This window comes from Meriones unguiculatus, chromosome 20, assembly GCF_030254825.1.
Source record: "Meriones unguiculatus strain TT.TT164.6M chromosome 20, Bangor_MerUng_6.1, whole genome shotgun sequence".
In the NCBI taxonomy this organism is placed as follows: domain Eukaryota; kingdom Metazoa; phylum Chordata; class Mammalia; order Rodentia; family Muridae; genus Meriones; species Meriones unguiculatus.
The window spans coordinates 48682256-48705997 of NC_083367.1; the positions used below are offsets into that span (position 1 = coordinate 48682256).

General features: G+C 44.9%; 1 protein-coding gene across 2 annotated transcripts; it reads right to left on the reverse strand.

Annotated features, from left to right (window-relative positions):
• Window positions 1-744: 744 nt before the first annotated feature.
• Window positions 745-22289, reverse strand: Prdm1 (PR/SET domain 1). 2 transcript variants are annotated; one of them, XM_021634071.2, is made up of 7 exons: window positions 21957-22289; window positions 20085-20333; window positions 13509-13628; window positions 10146-10398; window positions 4618-5711; window positions 4215-4343; window positions 745-3810 (listed from the first exon to the last, which is right to left on the reverse strand). In XM_021634071.2, exons 1-7 carry the CDS (start codon window positions 21996-21998, stop codon window positions 3235-3237), a joined length of 2463 nt encoding a protein of 820 aa, XP_021489746.1. In that variant the 5' UTR covers window positions 21999-22289; the 3' UTR covers window positions 745-3234. The 2 variants fall into 2 exon arrangements, with proteins under 2 accessions (XP_021489746.1, XP_060229130.1); XM_060373147.1 differs by lacking the exon at window positions 21957-22289 and adding an exon at window positions 20641-20870.
• Window positions 22290-23742: the final 1453 nt, after the last annotated feature.

Here is a 23742-nt window from a genome sequence, read left to right on the forward strand (position 1 = left end):
CAGTTTTACTTATGCCTTCTCTCTGGGGACTGGTTAAGTTCCGGAACATCCACGGACAAGAAAGAAAACTTCTTCCCACCATACGATTCACAAGGCTCAGAGCCATGCCACCACGAACCCTCATTTGCGGTTAAATCATCCTTTTGGAAACTCACATACATGAAATACCCAAGTTGCAAATGGGCTTCCCAGGTTGACGGGGGACGGAAGGTAGGGCACTTCTTTGTGGCACGCCTTGGGGTGACTTCAAAGTGCAGAAGCAATATGAAAGTCACGAGCAGGAATGGTTTGTGAACCCAGCTTCCCAGCATCCCTCACCCACCTGCAGGCTGTGACTGCGCGCTCACATGCCATTTCTGAAACAGAACCTAGTCTTCCTTAGTTCCTCACCATGACCTTAAGCATACTGATCCATGTCCGTAACTCATAATGAAAGAAACACTGTGCGCTATTGAGAGTTATGGCATTCCTCCCCAAACGCATTTGGTTTTGGAAACTAAGCAGGGTCTGGCTTGGTTAGCACTTGAATGGGAGCATTGTGAGATAATACAGGTCAGTGACGCTCACTCGCTTTCTAGGGCAGCCCGCAGAAAGGTGGGAAATCGGGCTTCGAGGCTGGTGCTGCTGGCAAGGGGGCAGGGAGAGCCGAATGGTTCGAAGATTCTTCAAAATGTGGTTCTGCGACACCCGTGGTGGCAGGGACAAGAGAAAAGGACAACTTTCAAAACACCGGACAAGCGTTGGTAAAGCATGAACATTTATCTTTAATTTACATTTTGACAATTTGCACATAAATAACACTGTAAACCAGTACGTAAACATAAGATGGTTTTGTTGTTCTGGCAAAGTAAAAAGCCAATAACTTTGGTCAGTTTTAACTCTGAGGGGGGAAAAACAACACAAAACAAAAACCACCGTTCATTGTGGGCTGAGCACTCATATATAAGAGGCCTAAGAGGAAGACAGATGGCAAGAAAAGCAATTAGTCCTTGTAAAAACCTTCTCAAAACAAACAAAAACAAAATAAACAACAACGAAGAGAACAGGAGGACAACATCCTAAGTTCACTGGAGAGAAAACGTTTTTTTTGGTGTCAATGTAACGTCATGCTTTGGTTTACCTACAGTTAGGGAATATCTTTCTCACACACAGACGCGTCCGGAAATGTCAGTCTTTGACTTGGGCTGCAGCTCAGTGAGAGCTTGCTAGCTAGCACGCGTGGAAGCTCTGGTTTTTGGTCCTTGTAGGCAAAGAGAACCCATCTTGTCAGTCACAGCAACAGGTCAGTAAGGCTCTTGGGTTTCCCTGGATGATGTGAAGTTTTTCTCTTTGTAAGCTGATATATACGAGACACCAAACTAAATACCAGACTGGGGAATGGGCATGTGACAGTGTTCTGAAGTAGGGAGATACAGCAAGTATAGCAGAGATGGAAAAAGGACTTTTATTTCTGTGACCCAACTGACACAACTGTAGCAAAAAACAATCAAATCAGACAGGATGGTGTGACGTTTCTTTTCCTCCTTAGCTGCTACATGGCCCTTACCTCTACACTCAAGTGCTCTGGTCTCTGGTAGTAGGCAGGGCAGTGCCCAAGCACCAATGTGATGGTGAGGTCATCGAGTTTTAAGCAAAGCCTCAGAGAGAGGTTCATTTTGCTCTTAGGAAAAGTAGGTTCTTTTACATGGCTTGGCTCACAATTTAAGTGGTTATAAATATATTATATATACACAAGGTATAGTGGTATAAATAGGTTCATAAATATACATCATTCTTTGTTACACCTTGAACACCAACAGGTAACCTTTGGGCTTTGGAGAATACAAGACGGAACAACCCAGCCTACCATTTGGGAGCACACATGCTCAGCTGAGTAGCAAGTCATGAACTAAGATATCACTTCCTGCACTCCTACTGGATACACTCAATGAGGTAATTGTTGTCGAACGACTTTGCAATGCCCTTTCATCTTCAATTAAATTAATCATAAAATGCAAAGACACAAATACTGAGAAAAGCTGAGATTTACAGATACAATACAATTAATGTGTTGGGGATAGGAATGTCTGTTACCCGCTTAACCTAAGATGACAAGAATACCCGTTTTTTATTTCTATTTTTTTCTGTTTGTTTGTTTGTATTTTAAGTGTGGCCTGAGCCTTTCTACATCAAATCCTTCTCGGTAGGGCACCACCTTTGTGCAATTTTGACATTAAAAACAAAAACAAGCCAACAACAAAATGACACCCAGACTCAAGCTCCCAACCCTCACACACACAAAACCATCTGTGCTTTAAGACAGATCCTCGATGGTTTGAACATGGCATTTTTATCTTCTTCACATTTTCAGATAACACACAGGGATGCCAAAGTCATATGGCCACTCAGAATTGCAGATAAGAAAATCCTATGTTTTTGGAGGGACAGGCCTTCCTGTCACCATTTTGGTAAAATTGTGACGGGGGGGGGGGGAAACCTACCATCAGAAACATAAAACATTTCTTTTCATATTCCTTCCCCTCAAATTATTGCTGAGTAATTCTGCACACATATCCCACAACTTATACAATGTTGTTCAAATGATATGCTCTTCTGAGTTAACACACCAACCATATGACTTTGGCAATAGCAAAACCTTATTTTAAAGCATTATTATATAGAGAAAGGTTGACTGAAATCACATAGCTGTCTACTGTCTACTAAGTCTTAGGTATTTAAACATATGTGCAGAAATTATCTACAAAGGATGGCCACAAGACACGAATACAACATTTATACTCAAATTACAAAGAATCTTTCCAGTCATTGTAAACTTCTTTAATTATTGCTTTTTGAAAGATAAACTGTATAATAAATTATGAAGGATTATCATTGAAAAAATAATTATGGCTAGGCAATAGTTTTAGTAATAGGAAGGCTATGCAAACATATCCACACAAATATTCAAAATACACAGGTTCAAATATATAGACATGGCTGTAAATAAGTATATGTATATATATATATATATATATATATATATAATATGTATATATAGTGAGTCTTTGCCTCATTTATACCCTGAGATTTTGGTAACATTAAAGTCCTTCTTTAATTCCAGAGAGGTGCAGGGAACCACCTGCTGCCACGAGAGCTTTACCCATCTGGAATCGTGTACAAGCAATTTGCTACCGGCACCCTGACTCACCAGCCATAACCTAAGAAGCAAGACAAAACACTCATCTTCTGAAAATCTTAAGGATCCATCGGTTCAACTGTTTCTTGTTTGACCTTTACAGGTACCAGAGGTAGTGGGTTGCTCTGAGGCGACCTCATGAGGGACAGGTCTGATGACTCATAGAGGCTACACCCTGAGGAAAGGACTCCGTTCCCCATGTTTCTTTGCAAGGACGCTTTCAGGCCGGATTCTTCTTTCTCTTTTCTGACCACGGCCAGGATCTCCTTCTCCACCATCGAGGTCACGTCGATATTGTCCTCCATCTCCTCAAGGCGGTCAGCGTTGTCACTGATGTCAAACTTCTCAATCTCTTCATTGATTCGGGTCAGGTCCTCCAGAGGCAGCCCGACGGCCGGGGCCACGGGACAGTTGCCCTTCAGGTGGACCTTGAGGCTGCAGAGATGGATGTAGCTCTTGTGGCACTGGGCACACTTGTGGGGCCGCTCCCGGGTGTGCAGCCGCTTGTGCAGCTTCAGGTGCACAAACTGCGTGAACTTGGCAGGGCACACCTTACACTGGTAAGGTTTTTCTCCGGAGTGCAGTCGCAGGTGGGTCTTGAGATTGCTTGTGCTGCTGAATCTCTTGTGGCACACCTGAAAGGTGGGGACAGGAGAATGCAGAGGAGGGAGACCGGGAAGCCCAGATTAATGGATGCCAACGGGAGGGGCAAGACAACAGGCCGGTACCCAGCAACTTTGGGAGCCCAGAAGCCCCTTAATGGCACTCAGGCTGTGGTAAGCAATCAGGGGAAGGGGCTGTGTATCCGTGGCCATTTCCCCACCCACCGGAAGTTGGCTGTCACGCATGCATCACTACAGCCTGTGACTAGCCACAGAGCACCCAGGACCTGTGCCTAGTGCCAGCAGCCTGTGGCAAGGCAATATAATCCTATATAATATATATATTATATAGGATTCATATACATATGAGTCGTTAGAACACCTCTACAGACATTTTCTGCGAAAATCCAAAATTCTGCCCAGAAACCCCTGCCCACCTGGCATTCGTGTGGCTTTTCTCCTGTGTGTACCAGGTAGTGCTTCTGCAGGTGGGCGAGCTGAGTAAAACCCTTGTTGCAGGTCTGGCATTTGAAAGGCCGCTCTCCACTGTGTACTCTCAGGTGGACCTGGGAAGAAGCCACAGGGGGTTAGCTCTGAGGTAGAGATGAGCCCTGGCCCCTCAGCTTCTGCTCCCAGGGCGAGGGGTGTCCGATGCAGACGGAAGCGTTTTAGGAAAGGCATCGGGGTAAGCCCCATGTGTTTTCCATCGTCGGCCCCACCCGCTCAGCCCAGGCCCAAGCAGGGTCTCTCCTAAGGCTCGAGAGCACTTAGCAACCTGCAGCAGGGCCGCCGAAGGCAAGCAGGCGTGTGTCTGTGGGTAGACAGGGTCTGGCAGCCTACCTTCAGGTTGGAGAGCTGACCAAACGTCTTGGCACAGACATTACACTCATACTTGATCTTGCCGTTCTGCTTCTTCAGCGGGTAGGGAAGGGTCTTGTAACCAGTCATGTTTCTTTTGTTTTTTATGAGATTCATGGCTCCGTCCGTGCTGGGGGCCGCCATCACTGCTGAGGTAGCTTTGGGTTGTACCACGTGTTCTGACGTGGCCGCGGTGCCCGCCGTCGGAGACCCGCTCGGGGGACTGCTGTCGTCCTTCATGCTAGCTGCAGCCCCGGTGAGGGAGAAGGCACTGTGGGGCGCCGGGACGAGCACCTCTCTGGGGTGCTCTGGCGGGAGCAGCCTCCGGGCTCCCTCGGAGGGGAGAGAAGCTGGACTGAGCATGGGGTGGGGCAGGTTGCCCCCACCAAGGAGGTTACTGTAGACAGGATACAACCTGGGGAAGAGGCTGAAGTTGTTGATGCCATTGATGTTGTTCATGGTGCTCAGGCCGTTGGAATTTATGCCGTAGGGTGGCAGCAGGAACTTGGGGTAGTGAGCATTGTAAGAGGGGATGAAGGCTGGTGGGAGGGGAGGGGCAGGTGCATAGCCAGGGTAGGAGCCCAGGCCCTCGGAGCCATAGGAAGCATTCAAGTAGGAGTAGGAGTCCCGGTGTTCTGGGGGGCCTGGGGCCAGGGGTGACACCGTGTTCCCTGGGCTGCCATGGGGGCTGGAGCTCTTGAGGCTCTGCTCAGGACTGCTGCTTGCCCGGGGGCTTGGAGTTGTGGAAGACGGAAGGGGGCTGTGAGTAATGTAAGTGGGCCTCTCCATCCCATAGGCCAGGGACGCTTTCAAAAAGTCTTCGGGCAGGGGTGCCCGGATGGGGTAAACAACCCGAGGGTAGAAGGGCATGTCAGGGCTCCCATTTTTCCGAAAGCCATCCATGTCCTTTTCTGAAGTGAGGGGTGAAATGTTGGAACGGTAGATGTCCTTCCTTTTGGAGGGATTGGAGTCCAGTTTTAGGATTTCTTTCACGCTGTACTCTCTCTTGGGGACATTCTTTGGGTAAAGTTCATTTTTCTCACTACTGTATTGCTTTGGGTTGCTTTCTGTTTGTGCTAAAAACGAAGAAGAAAGGGCGGTTATTCACAGGGCTGTGGGGAACTGAAGTGAAATCAGAAAGCTGTACTCTCGCCTTGAGAAACCCTGAGCAGCAGCTGGCAATACAAAAGCCAGACACCTGGCCCCTAACGCCTCTCACTCCGGAGGCCTCAGAAGCACTGCCCCATTTCTTCAGAGGGGGAAAAAAGCAGGAACAACAACAACAAATGGGAACAGTGGCAGCCTCCACATAACCCCAGTGCCATTTGGATGATCTCGTTTCCATTAGTGCCAACTCTGACTGCAACGGCAGAGTGTTCACTAAGATGGGGTGGAAAAATACAGAGGTGGGGGTTTGTCATGGGCCAGTACGTCATTCTGAGATGTTCGAAGCTTACCTAAAGGAAATCAGCACACTGTGCAAAAGATGAAGGATTAAGCCTAGTTGTAAGTAATGAAAAGTCCACCAATTTTCAACTTGATTCGCTTTTTAAATAGGAACTCTGTACAACCCTGTTCAAATTGCCTATACCAAATAGATATAAGGGCATAGATGCTCCCATTCTGGCCCTTGTTGGGCAGCACAAGCATTTCACTAAGGTTCTGGTCTAACCAGACGACCTTCTGGGCTGTCTCCTGGAATTGTGAGGCGTGACAGTCACCTCTGCCAAACCACAACAGGTTCTTCCCAAGCCAGTTCAATTACTTACAGCACCAAAGCAAACAGAGGCAGCTAAGAGGAGAATCATTTACTCCTAGAGACAGGATATGTTCCCTGGTAAGCCTCAGACACAGCAAGGACCTTCCTAGATTATCCATGGCCGCCTGGCTGTATTGCACAGGGTAGATGAAGCCTGCAGGGAAAGCTGCAGCTTTCCTGGCCAAACTTAACACATATGATGCACAGGATGAGCTATGGTTCCTGGGATGCTCACTCAAACAGGCACCACCCTCCCTCCGCCCCCAGGATGCTGAGGGCACCTGCAGTGGGGGTGCACGCGCTCTAAGTAGAAGCCAGATTCTTGGCCTCTACAATTGAAGATGTGGCAGATTTGGGATGACGCTTAAGACACTGTAAAAGAGTATCCTTTGTACTCTTATAAAACAGCCCTGTTTGGCTTGACTGAAAAGGAACTCCAAGATTGCTACCTGATAGGTCTGAAGATGAACTCTGTGGAAGCCCAGAACTAAACCTTTCAAATCCATTCATTCTCCAGGCTGACAGGCTGGAGGGATTCGATTCCAGTTGGAAAGCTCTTTAGAGGATGTTATCTCCTGCCGGCTGTTATCAGTTACTCCTGGGTAGCCAGAGCCCCAGAATAAACACAGCGGACAGCACTATCAGGGAAAATGCTGATGGGGTCAGTGATGGAGAGCTTTCTGAGGGAGAGCAATTTCTCAAGCCTCTAAACCAAAATAAATAGCCCCTTATCAGGCCAATATCAGTCTTTCGGTGAGGCCCAGCAGGCAGGAAGTTCAAATTGTCACTTTTGTTTTTTAAAGCTAAAATGGTAAAGGAAGAGAGAGACAAGTAAGTTGGAAAGCTGATAGGCAAGGCATCCCACAGTCACAGGAAGAGCTTTACTGGAGTTAAAGGGAAAAAAAAAAAGATTTAGAAGCATCCCCAGGTCAAAAGAAAGAAAAAGAAAAAGAAAAAGAAAAAGGGTGTGAGTGTACAACCTTTCCAACTCTGTCTTTTTTTTGTTGTGTTGTTGAGGGAAGACTCGATCTTACTATGTAGCCTCAATTGGTCTGGAACTTGTTATGTAGACCAGACTGGCCAAGAATTCAGAGATCTACCTGCTTCTGCCTCTCAATTGCTGGGATTAAAGGTGTGTGCCACCACACCCAACTCCATGCCATTTTTATGTGGCAAATCACATCAAAGACTCAGATTGTTTTTGCAGCCGCCTCACAGTGGAAACTTAAATGAAAGCTCTAGGTGTAAAGAGTTAGGCTCTCTCCCAGGATGAAGCCCGGGTTTAATCAGACGTGGTCTTGCTTAAGCACTTCAATTACTGAACTGATCTGAAGCTAATGACTGGGCCAGCAAAGGAAGAAGTCAGAACTTTTCATCTTCTCTGCGACACACATAGCCTAGTGTTTGGTGTTTCTGTCTTCACAAAGCCAGGCTGCCAGCTAGCTTATCCTGAAGGGATATCCACAGCAAAATGTCAGTGTCTCTAAAAGACTTCACAGCTGGAAATTATAGACTGTGTATGAAGGTACATTTTTAAAAACGCATCCTTCAGCAGCTGAGTAATCAGAGGAGCTGGTATCATTTCTAACTCTCCCACTTAGCAGCTTGAGTTAACATGAAAAAGAAAATCAAGATCTGTTTTTGTTCTTAAATCTTAAATGGCTGTAGGCGGACAGAGTCATTTCAAGAGTGAGCTGCTTCTGAAGGTTCTGAATGGCTTAATTATGCCGACTCACATTTTCGATCTATAATAAGCACCCCTGAGACTACAAGAAAGAACCTAGAAGTTCAGCAGTAGGCAAAACAAAGTCTGTTTTCAACTGAAACTGAGAAAGCAGATTAACATTCAGAAGTCTATAATTTGGTCAACTGATTTCTAGATGGGTTAATTAGGTAGATAGAAAAAAAATTACCAAAAAGATTGGGGGGGCAGAGTTAAATTTAATAGTTTTTTTTTTTTTAACCTTCTTTCCTCCCTCTTCTTTCTTGCCAGTTTGTAATTTCTGGCCACTTACTGTCCTTCGTTCTATCCCTATCCCTGCACCCCAACCTCATAGAAGTCCTTAGAGAGATTCTGGACAGACCCACTATTGTGCTTTAAAAGCGTGGAAATCCAGCACTGTTCATCACGGACACACGATCTACTTATTAGGCCTGATGAAATGCTGGAAATTTTCCTGATCAGAGTCTCAGTCATCAGTTGCCACACCTGAGCCAACAGGTTTCACAATCGGTGGCAGGAGCCTTGTAGTGCAATTCTCCATAGGACTATCGGACATAGGAGGTGCTAAACATTCAGAATCCTGCATCAGTCAAAAGGGATATCTGAAGAACAAAGATGTCATCTCACAGTGTACAGAAAAATTACTTCCGGATCCAAAGAGTAAACCCTTAAGCCTGGCATGGTGGGCACATGCCTGTGATCCTGGCATTTGAAAGGGGAATGTGGGTCAAAAGTTCAGGTTTGAGGCTAACCTAAGCTGCCTGAGACCCTGTCCAAAAAAATAAAATAAAATAACAACAAAACAAAACAAAACCCAAACATGTGAGGAGAGGGATGGTTTGGCCAGGCTGGATGATACCCACAATGCTCAGCTCAAGCACACACTTTGCTGAGTTAAGGGCCCTGGGCACAAACCTTATAATGTGATCCTATAGGAAGGGTACCAAAATTTATGATTTTCAGAAAACTGAAGATTCTTGAGAGCCCAAGCATTGTGGAATAAACAGAGCTAGCTAGACAGAGTATGCTGTCAGAAAGCGACTGGTCTTAAAGGTAAGATGCTAAAATTAATTAACTTTATTTCTAGTGTGTCAGTGGTAAAACGTGAACCATATTTAGTCTCTAGGGAAAGCAAGTTTCCTCAAGTTTGAGAGAGTGTCAGAATGAAGACTTTTAATCCTTCAATATTTCGTTTTATCCAAACTGTGGCCATTTTAAAATGTGCTGCAAAACTCAGCAGTATAACCCAGAACAACCAGTTACAATAGAGGTTAGAATTTTTTATTCATAAATTGTTCTTAAAGCTGACTTGAGAATGACTGGCATAAAGGAATGCTCTGTAGAGGTCACGACAGCAACTTTAGCCAAAAAAAAAAAAAAAAAAAAAAAAAGTAAAAGCTTATAAACCTAAGGAACCAAGAACTTGTCAAGATAAAGTGATAGGTGGTTACTGTAAGACTGATTAAAAGATGAGATTAATTCATCTTACCATAAGGAAGGAAGTTAAGATATGAAATCTTCCAGTGTTATTCACTTAGGCTACCTGAAAAATTATGACAGTTTTTCTAGAAACAGCCTTCCACTTCATGGCTTTATAGCCACATGCATCTTTGCAAGATTTCAATGAATACTCTAAGCCCTGACATATTGCAGCAATAAGGGACATAGCTGGCATGTTCAGCATGTCCATACCAGTTTGCACTATGCCCCCAATCACCCTTTTGCATCAATCAGAATTAAAGATATTTCTTCCTGTAACTTTCTAGAATCAATACTCAGAGTTGATCATATATATATATATAATATAAACATAGACTGTAAATATATAATACATATGTGATGATTAAATTTCATAAGAAGGAGTAGGGATGTTAAAAAATGTTTTCCTTTTTCTAGTCTTAGCTAGAGCCACCTAGTTAGCCCAGCAGATGACGAAGCCATATAATTAGACAACATGTTATTAGCTCACAGGACCAGAACTGACATTACTGGCATTTTTAATTTTTTTTTGTTCTGTAATCCACTTACAGAGATTCATCGCTGTGAGCTCTCCAGGATAAGGGTAGTGGAGCCTCTCCGCAAAGTCCCGACAATACCACACAAGAAGTTCCTGGTTGGCAGGGATGGGCTTAATGGTGTAGAAGTAGATGTTCATCCCGTTCTGACAGGCAGCCAGGTTTTGCTCCCGGGCAGAGTGAGCCGGATTCACGTAGCGCATCCAGTTGCTTTTCTCCTCGTTAAAGCCATCGATGAAGTGGTGGAACTCCTCTCTCGAATAGATCTGTCCAAAAGAGAGGAAAGACGAGGTGTGAAAGGCAGCCAGCCGAAAGCCATGGAGAGCTTCCCCCGAGCCTCTCAGAAAATCTTTAAACACAAGCAAGCGGTTCGGCACCGTGCCTCCTCCTGCCCTCATCGCCTAGTTAAGAGAATCCATCATGGTTCTGGTGGGAGTCCCCTTGGATCGGCAGCAATGAGGGCTGAAACAGTTAACAGTTAACTAATTGTTAGTCCCCCCTCCCCCATTTCAATCTTATGGCCTTTCATGTTGGGGGTAGATATAAAAACAATAAAAAACCCAAATCTCCATTAATTAATGAGCAGCCTGGAGCAGATGGCATTACCACAGCGTTGAACAGCGCCTAGGCGACTCTGCTCAGCAGAGTTTCCAGCTAGGCTGACTTTTAGCGCCTAGAGTCACTGGGCAGACAGGCAGAGAGGACTGTGTCAACCCTCGTCTCAGCTTTTTTCTATGGCCTCTGTACTTGTGTTTCCTACACCTCCGCCTGGGGCTCAGACTCTGCAAACATCCTCCACCCGCAACCCTGAGTCCCACAGTAACACTTGTTCAGATGAATACTTGGAACCCTGCCTTTTTGTGGAAACACTGGGTGGGGCAAAGGTGAACTTCACCTGCCATAACAAAGTGAGCCACTGGCACAGAGGCCAGAGTTTGACAGTCTACTGAGAAGTCACTTTTCCTCTTGGTAAACATATGCAGCCCTGTGCCTCTCTTTCATGCCAAAGGAGTAGAGAGATGCTCCGTATCTGTAAGGAAGGAGGCTGGCAAAAACAGCACTCACAGAACCATGAGATTGGGCTTTTGGAGAAAGAAGAGAAAGGAAAATAGATGGCTCTTGTAAGGAAGAATTCAGATCTCTCCTTCAGCAGATCTGGCTAACAGCTGTACCTACAATGCTTGGCAAGAAGGCAGAGTTAAGAACAGGGGAGAAGAAAAAAAAAACACTCCTACTGAAACCAAAGGGTAATAAACTCACTCCTTATCTTCTCCAGAAAGTTCCTTTCTTTGAAGAAGCACTGCCTTCCTTCAGACCAGAGAGCTCTCTTTACACAAAGGACATTCTCCAAGATGTGTGGTGCGTGCTGCCCCTGAGAGATTTTGCTCTACAGGGCAGAAGGCTATTGCTTTCGTCTTAGTCACCCACTGTCTGTAGTTCCCTCCAACCTTATCAGAAATAAAAAGGAACTCTGTCCCTTTAATACAAGCAGTAAACAGCAGAATCAGTTTCTTTTAAGAGTGACTTCCTGTGAATTGTGAGGGGCATGCATGTGGCTTCATCAAAGCGGCCTGCGAGAGCTTCCGCGGTGTGTCTTGTTAAGAGAGAATGTAACAAGACTGGGTGAATTCAGCTACCAAGAGGGGTTTTCAAGTTTGTTTACTCTGACGCGAAAACTTCCAGGAACATGGGGTTCCATTGCTCCTGTACTAGGGCGGAGACGGCTAGCCGAGTCTGTGCTGATCCTGGTCAGCTTTCCACGACTGCAGTTTACTGTAGCCTCCTTTAAAAACAGGCCTGTGGATGTCATGAAGTCATGCACACACCCCAAGAGGGTAAAATCAAGCATTTGTAAAACTCACGCCGATGCCTGCCTTTCCATCTACTATCAAGAAGGTTAAACACATGCTGACTCATAGTACTGTTACAAGAAATGTCACTGGTTTCTCAACTTGAGCATCTTTGGCTGAGTGATTTACATGAAGCCCTTTCATTCCTCACAACAGATGTTCATATTCCTGCCCACCAAATCAGGATCTTCCAACATGCGAGAAGCTTTATTCCTTATTGTCTTGGTTCCATGTGAACAACTGATTTAAACAATCCCTCCCAAGGAAAGCCTTTCAGTTTTTTATTATTAGGGTTTTGTAAATCTTTAAATGAAACAGAACTGGAAAAGTAATGGGAGATTCTCTCGTGTTTCTTGACTGTTTTCAAAATGACAGTGTATTAATGAACAGGTCAGATTGTCTTAATTCAGACCATTTGAGGCCAAGATTAATATACCTCTCTGACCCCCATCCGAGGATGGCAATAAAGGCAAAAGTGCACTCATTCTTACATTGTGAATCTTCTAGCAATATATTTTAACAACAAGTAATTATTAAATAAATAAAAATTGAGAATACATACTTCTTAACAAATCTACAACTAAAACTTTTTTAGATGAAGAAAGAATCTCTCAGAAATAGCTTCATTAGTAACTTTCTAACATCAGCTCGAATAAGCACAATCCAATTTTGGTTACTATCATTTCTTCAGGTGATGTGTACTTTATGTCTGTATGAGGGAAACTGCTCATTGACTTTGTATAAATAGCTCTTCATTTCAAAACTGAGGAAACTGAGCATGGCAGAGACATCTTGGGGAAAGGGAGGCTGACTTTTTTATTTTTTTTTATCCACTCCCAATCAGTTTTTACCAACGGATCCCATCTCCCAGGTCACCTCAGTCCTCGATAACCTTGACATTCCAAAGCAGACTGCACTGGCCAGACCTTTTGAATAGCTGTGCTACCCAAGGCTACCATCTCACATGCATGGGAAGATTCCCCTTCTGCTTAGCCGCTTAGATACTGTCAAATTCAACAGTCCTATGGTGCAGGTGGATTTAAAGAGAACTGCCTCCATGGTCCCTCCTCTGTCCCACTTGACCCACCTTCCACCTGTTCTTTCTTAGTGACATTTCTCTTCAAGAGAATGCATTTATGATAACTCTTCCATTCAAATGAAGTTAACTCAGCAAGAAATCAAAAAGGGTGAAATCTAAGGCTTGGTGACTCATTACTACTTCCTCGAAGAGAAATGCAAATGAACGTGCCCTTGAAGCAAGCAGCAAACTGTTTCCTTTCATCACAAGACTATGTAGTGAGCTGCAAAAACCAAGATTCACCTGCAGTCCACATCTAAACCACCTACGGCCAATATTTCCAGGCAGAGCATGTAGCCAGTTTTACCTAACTTGCTCAGAATTCCAGTGTTTCCTTGGGTGAGCGCCATTGTGTCTCACCACAGGTTGAAAAGGAAGTGACCTTGTTCTTTAAGCTCCATTTACCTCCCAATACTGAAAAGTCTTAAAAAAATGTTTCCTTACTTACCCGCCAAAAATATTTCCTGTTGGCATTCTTGGGAACTGTGTCATTGGTGTAGATTTCACCTACCAGGGGTCCAAACCTCGTTCCTTTCGGTATGTACTCTTTACTCACCACTCCAATAACCTAAAGGGAGAAAACATGAACGCGTTACTCAGACTAAGATGCCAGATCTTGTTATTTCAGTGAATCGAATTGTCCACTGATAACCTAGCGGCCTGATGTCTCCACAGTTAACAGTAAGCTCCATTACAGTCATCTGTTAAAGTCATCCGAGCACTGAGATAGTCCAGAGGATTGTTTCCAGTGACTGTGACTCTTTATTGATTTTCCTGCTAGGAGATGAGGAGATCAACATTCCGTTCTAAGAGAAGAAAACGGCCGAGTGAGATGTCACGATTAGACTCTCTAGTGTTCTTGTTCCCTCCTCCCTTAAACCATAAGCATAAGCTTGAGGGGAATAAAAGTTTTAACCTCAGAAACCAAAATAATGCTCTTTAGACGTTCCACGGAGGCTGAAGGAACCAGAAACTAAACACATTAAGGTTTTTCTTCTTCGATTCCAGATGAGTCCCCCGACCCCCTTCTCCTCATAGATTGCGAAGGTTCCTCACTACAGCAAAGGCCTTTCAAATAACTTTGTTCTTCTCTAACATCTACTCAATGGTGGTCAGAAGTCCCTCTTTGAAATGGAATGTGTAATGAGGAGACTGTGGCTTCTAAAAGATGTGGCTTCTAAGATCAGAGGAAATGACCTTTTCAGACTGAAGGCCTCTTGCATTCTGGCTCTGTGCTGTGGGGTTTACTAAAGAATCATGTCAACGGTGGTGGTTCTTCCTTGATCATAACTTTTTTTTTTTCAGGGTATTAAGAAAAAAAAAAAAAGCTCAGACACAAAGTTGGAAGCAATTAGAATGAACTCTGAGTAGGTCTTCACACCATTTATAGGGTAGAGTTATTCTCTTATTTTAATTTTTGTTCTAGTCCAAAACAGTAAGGAATACCTTACTGAGGTGAGCAAGGGCAGGGTGAAATTTCTACTTTTATTTTTCTTGGTGACTGTCATATAATTAAATACCTAAAATGTCAGATGCAGATAAGCAAATCAATGACTGTTCATGTGGTTTGCAATGGAATATAAGACTTTGGTTATGATCCACACTGGTACCTCTTCAGTCTCATCAAAAATTAAATCTCTGTCTAGTATGGTATACACACACCTGCAGAGCTGGGACAGGCCACTCTTTCTCATGTCAGTTTTCTTTTGATCACCAAAATGCCATTTTTCTTAAACAATCTAATAGTCAATATACAAGTTAATGGGGTGTTAAGGCAGGAAAGGGGGAGAGGAGGAGAAAATGTTCTGAGCTCAGTACAACTCGAAACAAAGCTGGTGCGTTAAAAGTGTTATTTTTGGTTCTCTATGAATTTGTGGCAAAGGTCTGAAAAAAGCAGATGTTCATCTCCTCCTCTGCCCTCAATTACATCTGTCTATGCTTCCAAGAACACTTCATCATTGTTGTTGTCTGCTCCAGCCCAGCTTTGGGAAGACAGAAGCATCTCAGAGATGCTCAAGAGAGACTCTGAAGATAAAAATACACACAGAAAGCTTGGCTAGCCTTCCCTGGTCCCAGGCTTATTTAGTACAGATTATTGAATCTACTTTGTAAAATTCATGAAACTGCCTTCTATAATACACAAATTATTAGACATTTACATTTGAATACTTATTCCATAATATTAAAATGCCAAACAGGAAAAACAAATAATGCCATTTGTCAGTGAGCCAATAATTAGCAGCTGATAATTTCAACATATCCACTTTAAAGCAGTAATTTTAAGAAAGGCACTCAACTGGTTCATCAACTTCGTTTTAAATTATAGCCTCCTGCAGACAGTGCCTTGGGAGTCAGAGCTTGGTTACCAACAAGGAGCATTACATTGAGGTCACAGTTTTCCTTCCAAATTGCCATTCTTCCATCTACAGAAGAGCCTCTTGGTTTTCACCTATCAATCTTACACTAAGAAAGCACATTTTCCTGTGGCCAAAGGGAAGTTAATTAGAATCTTGTTCCTACAACAAAAGAATGTGGGGGAAGGTGAGTTAACTATGGACCTGGCACTGTAGATGTTTAAATCAGAATTGGAAGCCTGTTTAAATCAGTGTCTTATAGACTCCCAAATGAACTGAACAGACAAGACATGTGGACAAGTGAAAAAAGCAGTCAGGAGCACTAGTGTGGCTTCAAGTCCCAGCCAAAGGTGGAGGCAAGGGATCGGTGAGTTCAAGGTCAGTCTGGGAATTATAACCAGACTGAGCTTCAATATTGGATGATTTTTATGAATAAAACAGAACCTTTTATAGTAATAACTAAAATTCTTACTATACACAGAGCTGAGGAATAAAGAAAAATTAACACTGACAGATAAACGAGGACACACAATTCAGCATTCAGAGATTAGAGGAACCCCGTAGCTTCCACATCACCTGTCTATTGCTAGGTGTGGTGGCACATGCCTCTAATCATGGCATGCAGGAGGCAGGAAGATCGGGAGCTTGTGGCCTGCATTCCGACCGCAGACATCTCAAGATTCTATCTCAGAAAATAACATCAAATAAACCACCTGTAGCCGTTCCAAGCTAAGCATGCTAACAACGTGCACCACACACCTTCATGTCAAATCCGTGTCTGAATTTATTATTCCAAGAAGCATAAAAACGGCAACTCTAAGATTATGATGATTGTGGGGTGTCTCTGAATGGGGGTGAGAGCCAGAGTTGCTCTTTATGGAAAGTAGGAAACCAAGTTAGAGCGCCCTCTCTGGTCCTAAGGGATCCAATGAGCCTCTTAGCCCAACCTCATCTCTCTAGCCCATTGTTTACAGTGTTCAGTCCTAAGAACAAGCAAATGGTACAGGGAAATTGGCCTGTGCTTTGAGTTACACAGTGCTTAAAAACACTTAAGAGTGTGCTCACCTAACTCAGGAAGGAAACTTCGCTGGAACTGACCAGGGTCCTAAAGAATTGCTGCTGGGGACTGGCCACTGTGTGCCTTCTGTAAACCTATCAGTAAGAGAAAGAAGCCTCCCAAGGCTGTCCATGCTTCATCTGCCTCCACAGAAGCCCTTCAGGCTTTCTTTATCTATTCAGCCGACCCCTCTGCCACCCGGGGAACATCTGTCTCTGCCAGTGGCTTTGGCTATAGAACACAAACGGTCTGTAGCTTTGAGACAAAAACCAGGGTTTTGTTTAGTTAGTTAGTTAGTTTGTTTTTAACTTTACAAAATAAAGATTTTTTTTTTTTTTAACAGTTCAGGATAGAATGAATGGGAATACAAAATGAAAGTCTGGTCATAAGGACAACACATAGGTTGGTTTGTTTGCTTTGAAAACAAGCTACCCTTTAGAGAGTGTGGGGCACCCATCACAATAGAAAGTATGGGGATTTGAAAGGGACACTCACTGTCCAGTTCTGAATGTGGCCTGAGCTTCCTCGCTTCGAATTAAGATTACTTTAATTACCTGCAATCTTTCTTCTCCCCAAATCTCACAGAACAATTAGAATTTTTTTCCTGTTTTTTTTTTTTTTTTTTTTTTTTTTTCCTATAAGGATATAGACCAAGAGGTCAGTCTGTAATCCAGTGCAGTTTTCAAAGGAATGACCAGGTGTTTTTGAAAGGTTTCCTACTTTGTTATCTTTAAAAGGGAATGTGGTGATACCTTGACATACACTACCCAATAGAAGAGTTTGGAGGTGGAATTGCACGTTGTGGTAAGATCCTTTACAGATGGCTCGGCTCAATAATGGACCTCCATCAGAACCGACGGCATGTCCCTAGATCTGCCTGCTGTTTGTCACCACTAGATCAGAGTCACAGAGGAGCCACAGTGCCTCTTGAGGCCAAGCAAGCTCAGCTGACAGCAGAAACTTGTTCTGGACACTGCTCCTAAGCTAAATGCCCAGTGTCAGAAATGGATTTTTCTGCAGTCAAATACTCACGGGTTATTTCAGGAGGCTGAGGGGAAAATCCCCACAAAAGAACAACCCACCAGGTTAAGCGTTGTCAAGGTTTTGAATAGCATGTCTGTCTTTGGTTTTAAATCTGAAAATGGGAAGTAAGAACAGCCTCGATAAAAGTGCAGGGTGATTCTAAGCCCAGACCTAAAAATTGTTGAGATCAGAAATACAGTTTGTGTGTTTTGTTTTTAAACCAAGGGGGTGGGGCGGTGGGAAGGAGCTGACACACAGCACCAATTCATAATGAAAAATGATCTTGTTAAAAAAAAAATCCCCAGGATGTCAGCACGCAGTACATAAAGTAACAGCTTCTGCTATTTTAATGAAAACATTTAAAGATGGGGGAGATAAATCCGTCAGATAAAAACTACACGTAGAGAGACCTTTCCCCTGTTTTCACAGCTCGGGGGTTGGGGGGGCACACAGAGCTAACTGATAATGTAAACATTTCGTGGCTCCTAGATTCGGCTGTCCTGGGACTGGTTTGCAACTATCACACCCCCTCGATGGCTCAATTCTGTCAGCCTCTTTCACCACCCCAAGGGAGCTGTCCCAAAGTTCAACACAGGAGGGATGGAGGGATGGATGGAGGGAAGGTGGGAGAGAGAGAGTCACACAATTTAATTTTGTTTCCTGGTTGCTTTTGTGATTGAGGACTGAAGATTCAACTCTTTCACTTAAGTAAAACAGACACGAAAGACTAAAACAGGGGAAAAAAAACCCTTCTGACTTCCTAACTTCCTAATGTTCTGTGAAGGACTCCCCTCAGAAAATACAAGTAGTGTCTCTTTCTGGTTGCTTTAACATACAGAAATTGGGAGGAATTCAGCAGAAAAAAAATAAAAAAAGCGACAACAACAAAAACCAAACCTCAAACAGATGGGTCTGAACTAATGTTCAGGAAGATAAATAAAGCCACAGTGACACCAAGAGGGACGAGAGTAGCATGATCCACAAACACCTGGAGCAATCGGAGAACTTTGTTCTCAGTCTGTGCCTGGCTGGAGCCATAGCCTTTGGGGAAGTCGACTATCTCTCTGAACCTTGAACTAAATTATCTAATAGCATAACTCCACTCAGCCACGATTTTCAGTAGAATGGCAAAAAACTGAAACTCTTAAGAGCTGAACTAAGAAGGAGGAAAACGAAGCAGGTAACCCACAAAGTGTGTGTGGGGGGGTTACTTCTATCCCAACAGGCTACAGAGACAACAGGACATGAGTGACCCTTTTGAAGGGACCAACATTTAGTCAAATCTGATGAGGCAAAAGACACACTACACCTTTTACAGTCACAGCCAGGCCTGAAATACCCAAACAAATGCTACTTTGACTGCAAGGGCTACAAGCTCAGAGGCTTTCTATTGAGAAGAACATTGTTTTCAGTAATTAAGGTTTACATTATTTTTGGTAATATTTATATACAAAGTTAAATTTTAAATTTGCTTTTTATAAAACCAAACACTGTCCTATCAGAAATAAAGAGTGGAGCTTTAGTGAAACTCAAAGCAGAATTCCTCTCTTTTAAGTTTAGGTCTCTGTCTCTTCCTCTCCCCTCTTCCCCAAAACATTGAACTTAGACATACAAACAGGAAAGAGACAAAGTATTTCCCGACTCCTGGGATTCTTCTCCCATGTTGTTCCTCGGGGAAGGGGGAAAGTGATTCGGCATGACCATAATGAACACTCCCAGGAGTAGATCTGGAATTCTTAACAACACAGGGATCCCCCTTTTCACTGCTCCCCAAAGACCACAAGTATCAGAAACCACAGTGCTGTGGGTGATGGTGGGAAGCCGGCTGAGGGCTAGTCTCAGCAACTAGGTCCACCAGGAGAGCAACTGTAGTAGCCAGACTCTCAGAGCAAGAAGCTAGTTCTGCAAATCATTCCCTAGCCACACATCACGCTGGGCTCTAATTGTTATATAAAAGGGTAAACACAAATCAGGTGCTCCTCAGGCACTGGCCCCTTTGAAGCAGCAAAGAGTGTGCCCCACTTCAGAAGTGGGCCTGCCGGCCTGACCAAGGTGAAGGAGCTGCCACAGGTAAAGACGGTGGTTAGTGAAGTCATCGTGACAGAGGACACTTTTACGTGACCCTCTTCCCGGCTAATGCCATCACTTTGGTTCATAAACACGTCAAGGTTTTGAGAACAATTTTAGAAACCCAGCTAATAAAGCTGGCTCGTTAAAAAGAATAAAGCCATCCCATGAGCAAAGGGAGACAAAGGAAGACTTCCTTTTCTAAATTTCCTTCTTTCAAAGCTGTTACACAGCAGGGCCGGCTGGGGAAGCGGTGTGCTCCCTCATAGTGCTCCCCACTCCAGCTGCAAGTCAGCTTTTCCAAGACATGTCAATTTGCCAAAAGATTTAACTGCTTACTAATTAGTACAGAGTGGCTGAAGGCAGGAGGAAATGAACAGGAATTGGCCTGAAGAGAAAGCAGATGAAAACAGTGGCTAGAGAGATCAATTATTCGCCGGTGCATATGAATTCTCCTGGTTCTCAGAGACAGAAGGAGAGCTGGCCCAAGAGCCAGGCAGTCCTCAAGAAGGCAGAGGCTTACCTCTTTGCTGTTGTTGGTGGCATACTTGAAAAGCAGGTTCCTTGGTAAGGATGCCTCTGCTTGAACGGAAGTCCCCCCGTCGGCCCCGGAGTCCCATGGGTGGTCATTTACTATGTATGTACACTTCTCCTCAAACTCGGCCTCTGTCCACAGAGTCATATCAGCGTCCTCCATGTCCATTTTCATGATCCCTGTCCTCTCTGCCAACTCTTGAGACTTCACGGAGCTGGAGCTACACTTGGGGGCAGCCTGGAAGAGAAGGGAAAGGCCTTTAATCCCCATTGTCCGGCGTTCCTGTGGCTCCCTCTTACAGGCTATGACTAACGCAGTAGTCTGAAGACTTTAAAAGCCGATGGAGTATTTGTACAGTTGAGTAAGAGTCCAAAGCCGCATAAAGTAGACTGCCTTGAAGAAGCACAGTTTTAAAACGCAACCCTTGGCTGAAAAAAAAGTATATACATATATATATGTATGTATGTATGCATATATGTATGAATACACATACATATGTATATGGCAACCTCATCGGAAGAAAAAGAACAATTCTTGGCTTTACCTCTCAAGGCAAGAAATAGGTTGAGGGCGCTGCTGTGTCCTGTGTCCCGGGACGCCTGGGGTCATGGCCGCCAGACCCTCAGCTCTGTGGAAAAGCTGCCTCAGAGAAGTGTCACAAACAAGGGGAGGAAGAGGAAGGAGCGCAGTCTGCCTCTGAATGAAGCTAAAAATGGAAAGCGCGTGTGGTGCAGGAGCGGAACCCAGCCTGCCTTTTCCAAATGGGGAAGACTGAACTTTCCCACCAGCTCCCTACGCGAAACAACTTTCAAAACAACTGCCCCCCCCCCCCCCCGCCCTCTGCCGCGCGCGCGCGCTCTGTCTCTTTCATCCTCCAGCAGGGAAGCCCGAGAGCACCAGCCTTCCGAGCTCTCCTGGACCACAGGAAGAGAGCAATGGGCGAAGGGGAAACACCCCGCGTAGCCTTTTGGATCGTTGGGCATCCCGAGCCAGATAGGAAAAGTAAAAACAAGACATAAAAAAAAAAAAAAAATAGTCAATAGAATTCCCTGAAGAGCATTCCTTCAGGAGCCGTCAGCTACAAATAGCACTTTCCATTTAAATGTGAAAGTGCACGAATTCCCAGAAGTCACTCAAGTGGCACAGTTTACAGTAACTAAAGTAATACAGAAGACTCGGGGATCATCCAGTTGTCTGCCCTCGGAAAGAGCGCTTCCCGAAGAGGAAAAACAAAAAGACGAACGAGCCCGCGCAACGCATTCCCACACGGACGGACGCGGCAGATAGGAATTAGGAGTAAGGGTATCCGCGTACGAACACGCGCTCGTAAAAGCGCAAACCCGATGCTGTCGGAGTCCCTCCGAGTGGTCTTTACATTTCCCCACATCTTCCCTAAATATGATGCTGGGGCGCGCGGAGGGGAGGGGGAGGTATTTAGCCGCCTTTGCCCCAGTTACAACCTAAACCACCTTATTTTTATTTAGTTCCAACACGCAAGGTCACGCTGGACGGGCGACGTTAAAGTTAAATAAAACCGAAAACCTAAGCCAGCCCGGGAGACTTAGTTCGCTGGCGGCGCGGGAGGAAGCGGGACGAGAGCCACGACCGAGAAATTTCGGAGAATCGACAATTATGCCTAGAACTGAAAGGGTTAATGATTCATACGGGGGGGTAGAAAAAGTCTTCTAAGTGTTTGACAGTGCTCCGCGCACTAAAGCAGAAGCATTGGGTTTTTTTTTTAAGAGAGAAAATAAAAGGAAATAAAAGAAAAGAAGAAAGAAAAAGGGGACGAAAAGTTTTCAAATCGGATTAAAAAAAAAAAAAAGGAAGAAGAAGAAGCAGCAGAACGCAGTTCCTTACCAAGGTCGGACCCACGGGTTTTTCCAAGAGAAGATCCCACATCTGAGATAAGCCTCGCTCGTGTCCACCCGGTCCACATCCTCCCGCGCCCCTGCCGGGCTGAGCTGGACTGACGCGCACCTCGCCGCTCCCTCCTTTTCTACGGCCGCGGGCGGACAGGTGCTGCGTGCGCGCTGCTCTTGCGTCCCGGCGACACTGGAGGGCCGAGTGTCTGCGCTGGCGAGCCACGGCGCTTCCTCCTCCCTGCCCCGCCGCAGACTTCTCCGCCGGCTCTGATTCACTCCTACCAGCCGCCGCCGGGATGGGGGCGTGACCGCACCTGGCCGGCCCAGCCGTGCGCAGCGTGGGGTTCAGGGCTCACCCCCAACCCCACCCCTGCGAGCCGCGGCAGCTTCCTCTCTCTCTCTCTCTCTCTCCCCTCTCTCTTTCTGCAAGTGGATTTCAACACTGACTGGGAATCTTCTTACTTCCCTTTGCAGGCGCTCGCCCTCCGCGTTTACTCACGCTGCCATTGTATTCTAAGTGCTCCAGGATCGCCTGCTTCCTGTCGCGGCAGAATGGGGCGGGGTGGGGTTGGGGGGGGGGACTCCTCCAAAGAAGAAAACCCAAGTCAGTTACAGGATCCAAGGTACTTGGCAGGGGAGAGAGAGTTTAAGCGTTCAGGAGTCACATGCCATATACAAAGCTCGCTGGAGTCATTGCCAATGAAACAATTCTAAGGCGTTTCTCCTCCAGTGTTTAAAACGTTTAGGATTTCATTTCTCCTGCTAACTGAATACGTCTCAGCTCGGGTACACCTAACTTCCTTCTTTCGACCATTTGGAAATAGGGAAACAGGAAAAAGTTATAATCATAGTACTCGTTTTGTTCTTCCTGACTCTCATCCCCAAACCCACAGCCAGGCAGGCTTCTGAGCTTGCACACACACACAATGGGGAGCGTGAATGGGTCACGGTTTAAAAGGGGGATATTGACAAAGTGAGCGCTGTGAGTGGAAAGCCGGGGCGAGGCAGTAATTAGCGAGGCTTGCTGTGAGCCTGGCTGGCTTTTCCTTCAGCCCCAGCCAGTCCTCTGGAGAAGGAAGGACATCCTGGGATGATGCCATACAATGTCCTGTTTGTTTATTATTAAGAGCGTGGACCTTGCATTCCTGCTTCTCATTACAAAACAAACCAGATGCTTCACTTCCTTCAATGGTCTTGTGCCTTCTGCAAGGAATCCTCTCATTCAGAGAAACAATGATGCAAAGGGCCCATTTATAGCCGGCACCCCATCGCAGTCACTGTTGGGGTCACAGAAAGTCAAGTCTTCCACATTTCTTGCTCGCCTCAGCACAGGTTTTTGTTTTTGTTTTTAAGTCCTCTCTCCTGCAACTTTAGGTTGTGGTATCTTTTCTAGTATTTTAAACACACGAGACAGATCCACACCCACATTCACACACCCAGGCCCAACCTAATGATACCAACTTAGTCATACAATGAAGTGGACGTTTGAGTATTTGTTTACAGGAAGAAATGAAACAGAGCAAAACAAAAGCCCAACTCAATCATAAAGATAGGCCTGTTTATCTTTTAAGTTCTCTTTCAAGAAACTTTCCCAGAATTTTTTCGGGGGTGGGTGGGTAGGAGTGGGTAGAAGAAATGTATCACAGAAAATGGTGTGTGCATCTAAAAATTCTTCTCCAATCTGGGTAGCTCAGGAAAATGGAATTCCTACCAGCGGACAAGAACAGCAAACAGCACACACTTTTAGGGGCGGTAGGTCCACCTGTTATTTCATGTTCTGC

Coding starts and splice junctions, on each gene's coding strand:
- Prdm1 (XM_021634071.2), bottom strand. CDS start 21,998: ATGTGGGATCTTCTCTTGGAAAAACCCGTGGGTCCGACCTTG. Junction 10,399..13,508: donor ACAGGAAATATTTTTGGCGG/GTAAGTAAGGAA, acceptor TCTTTTGGACAG/ATCTATTCGAGAGAGGAGTT. Junction 5,712..10,145: donor GCTCACAGCGATGAATCTCT/GTAAGTGGATTA, acceptor CTTCGTTTTTAG/CACAAACAGAAAGCAACCCA.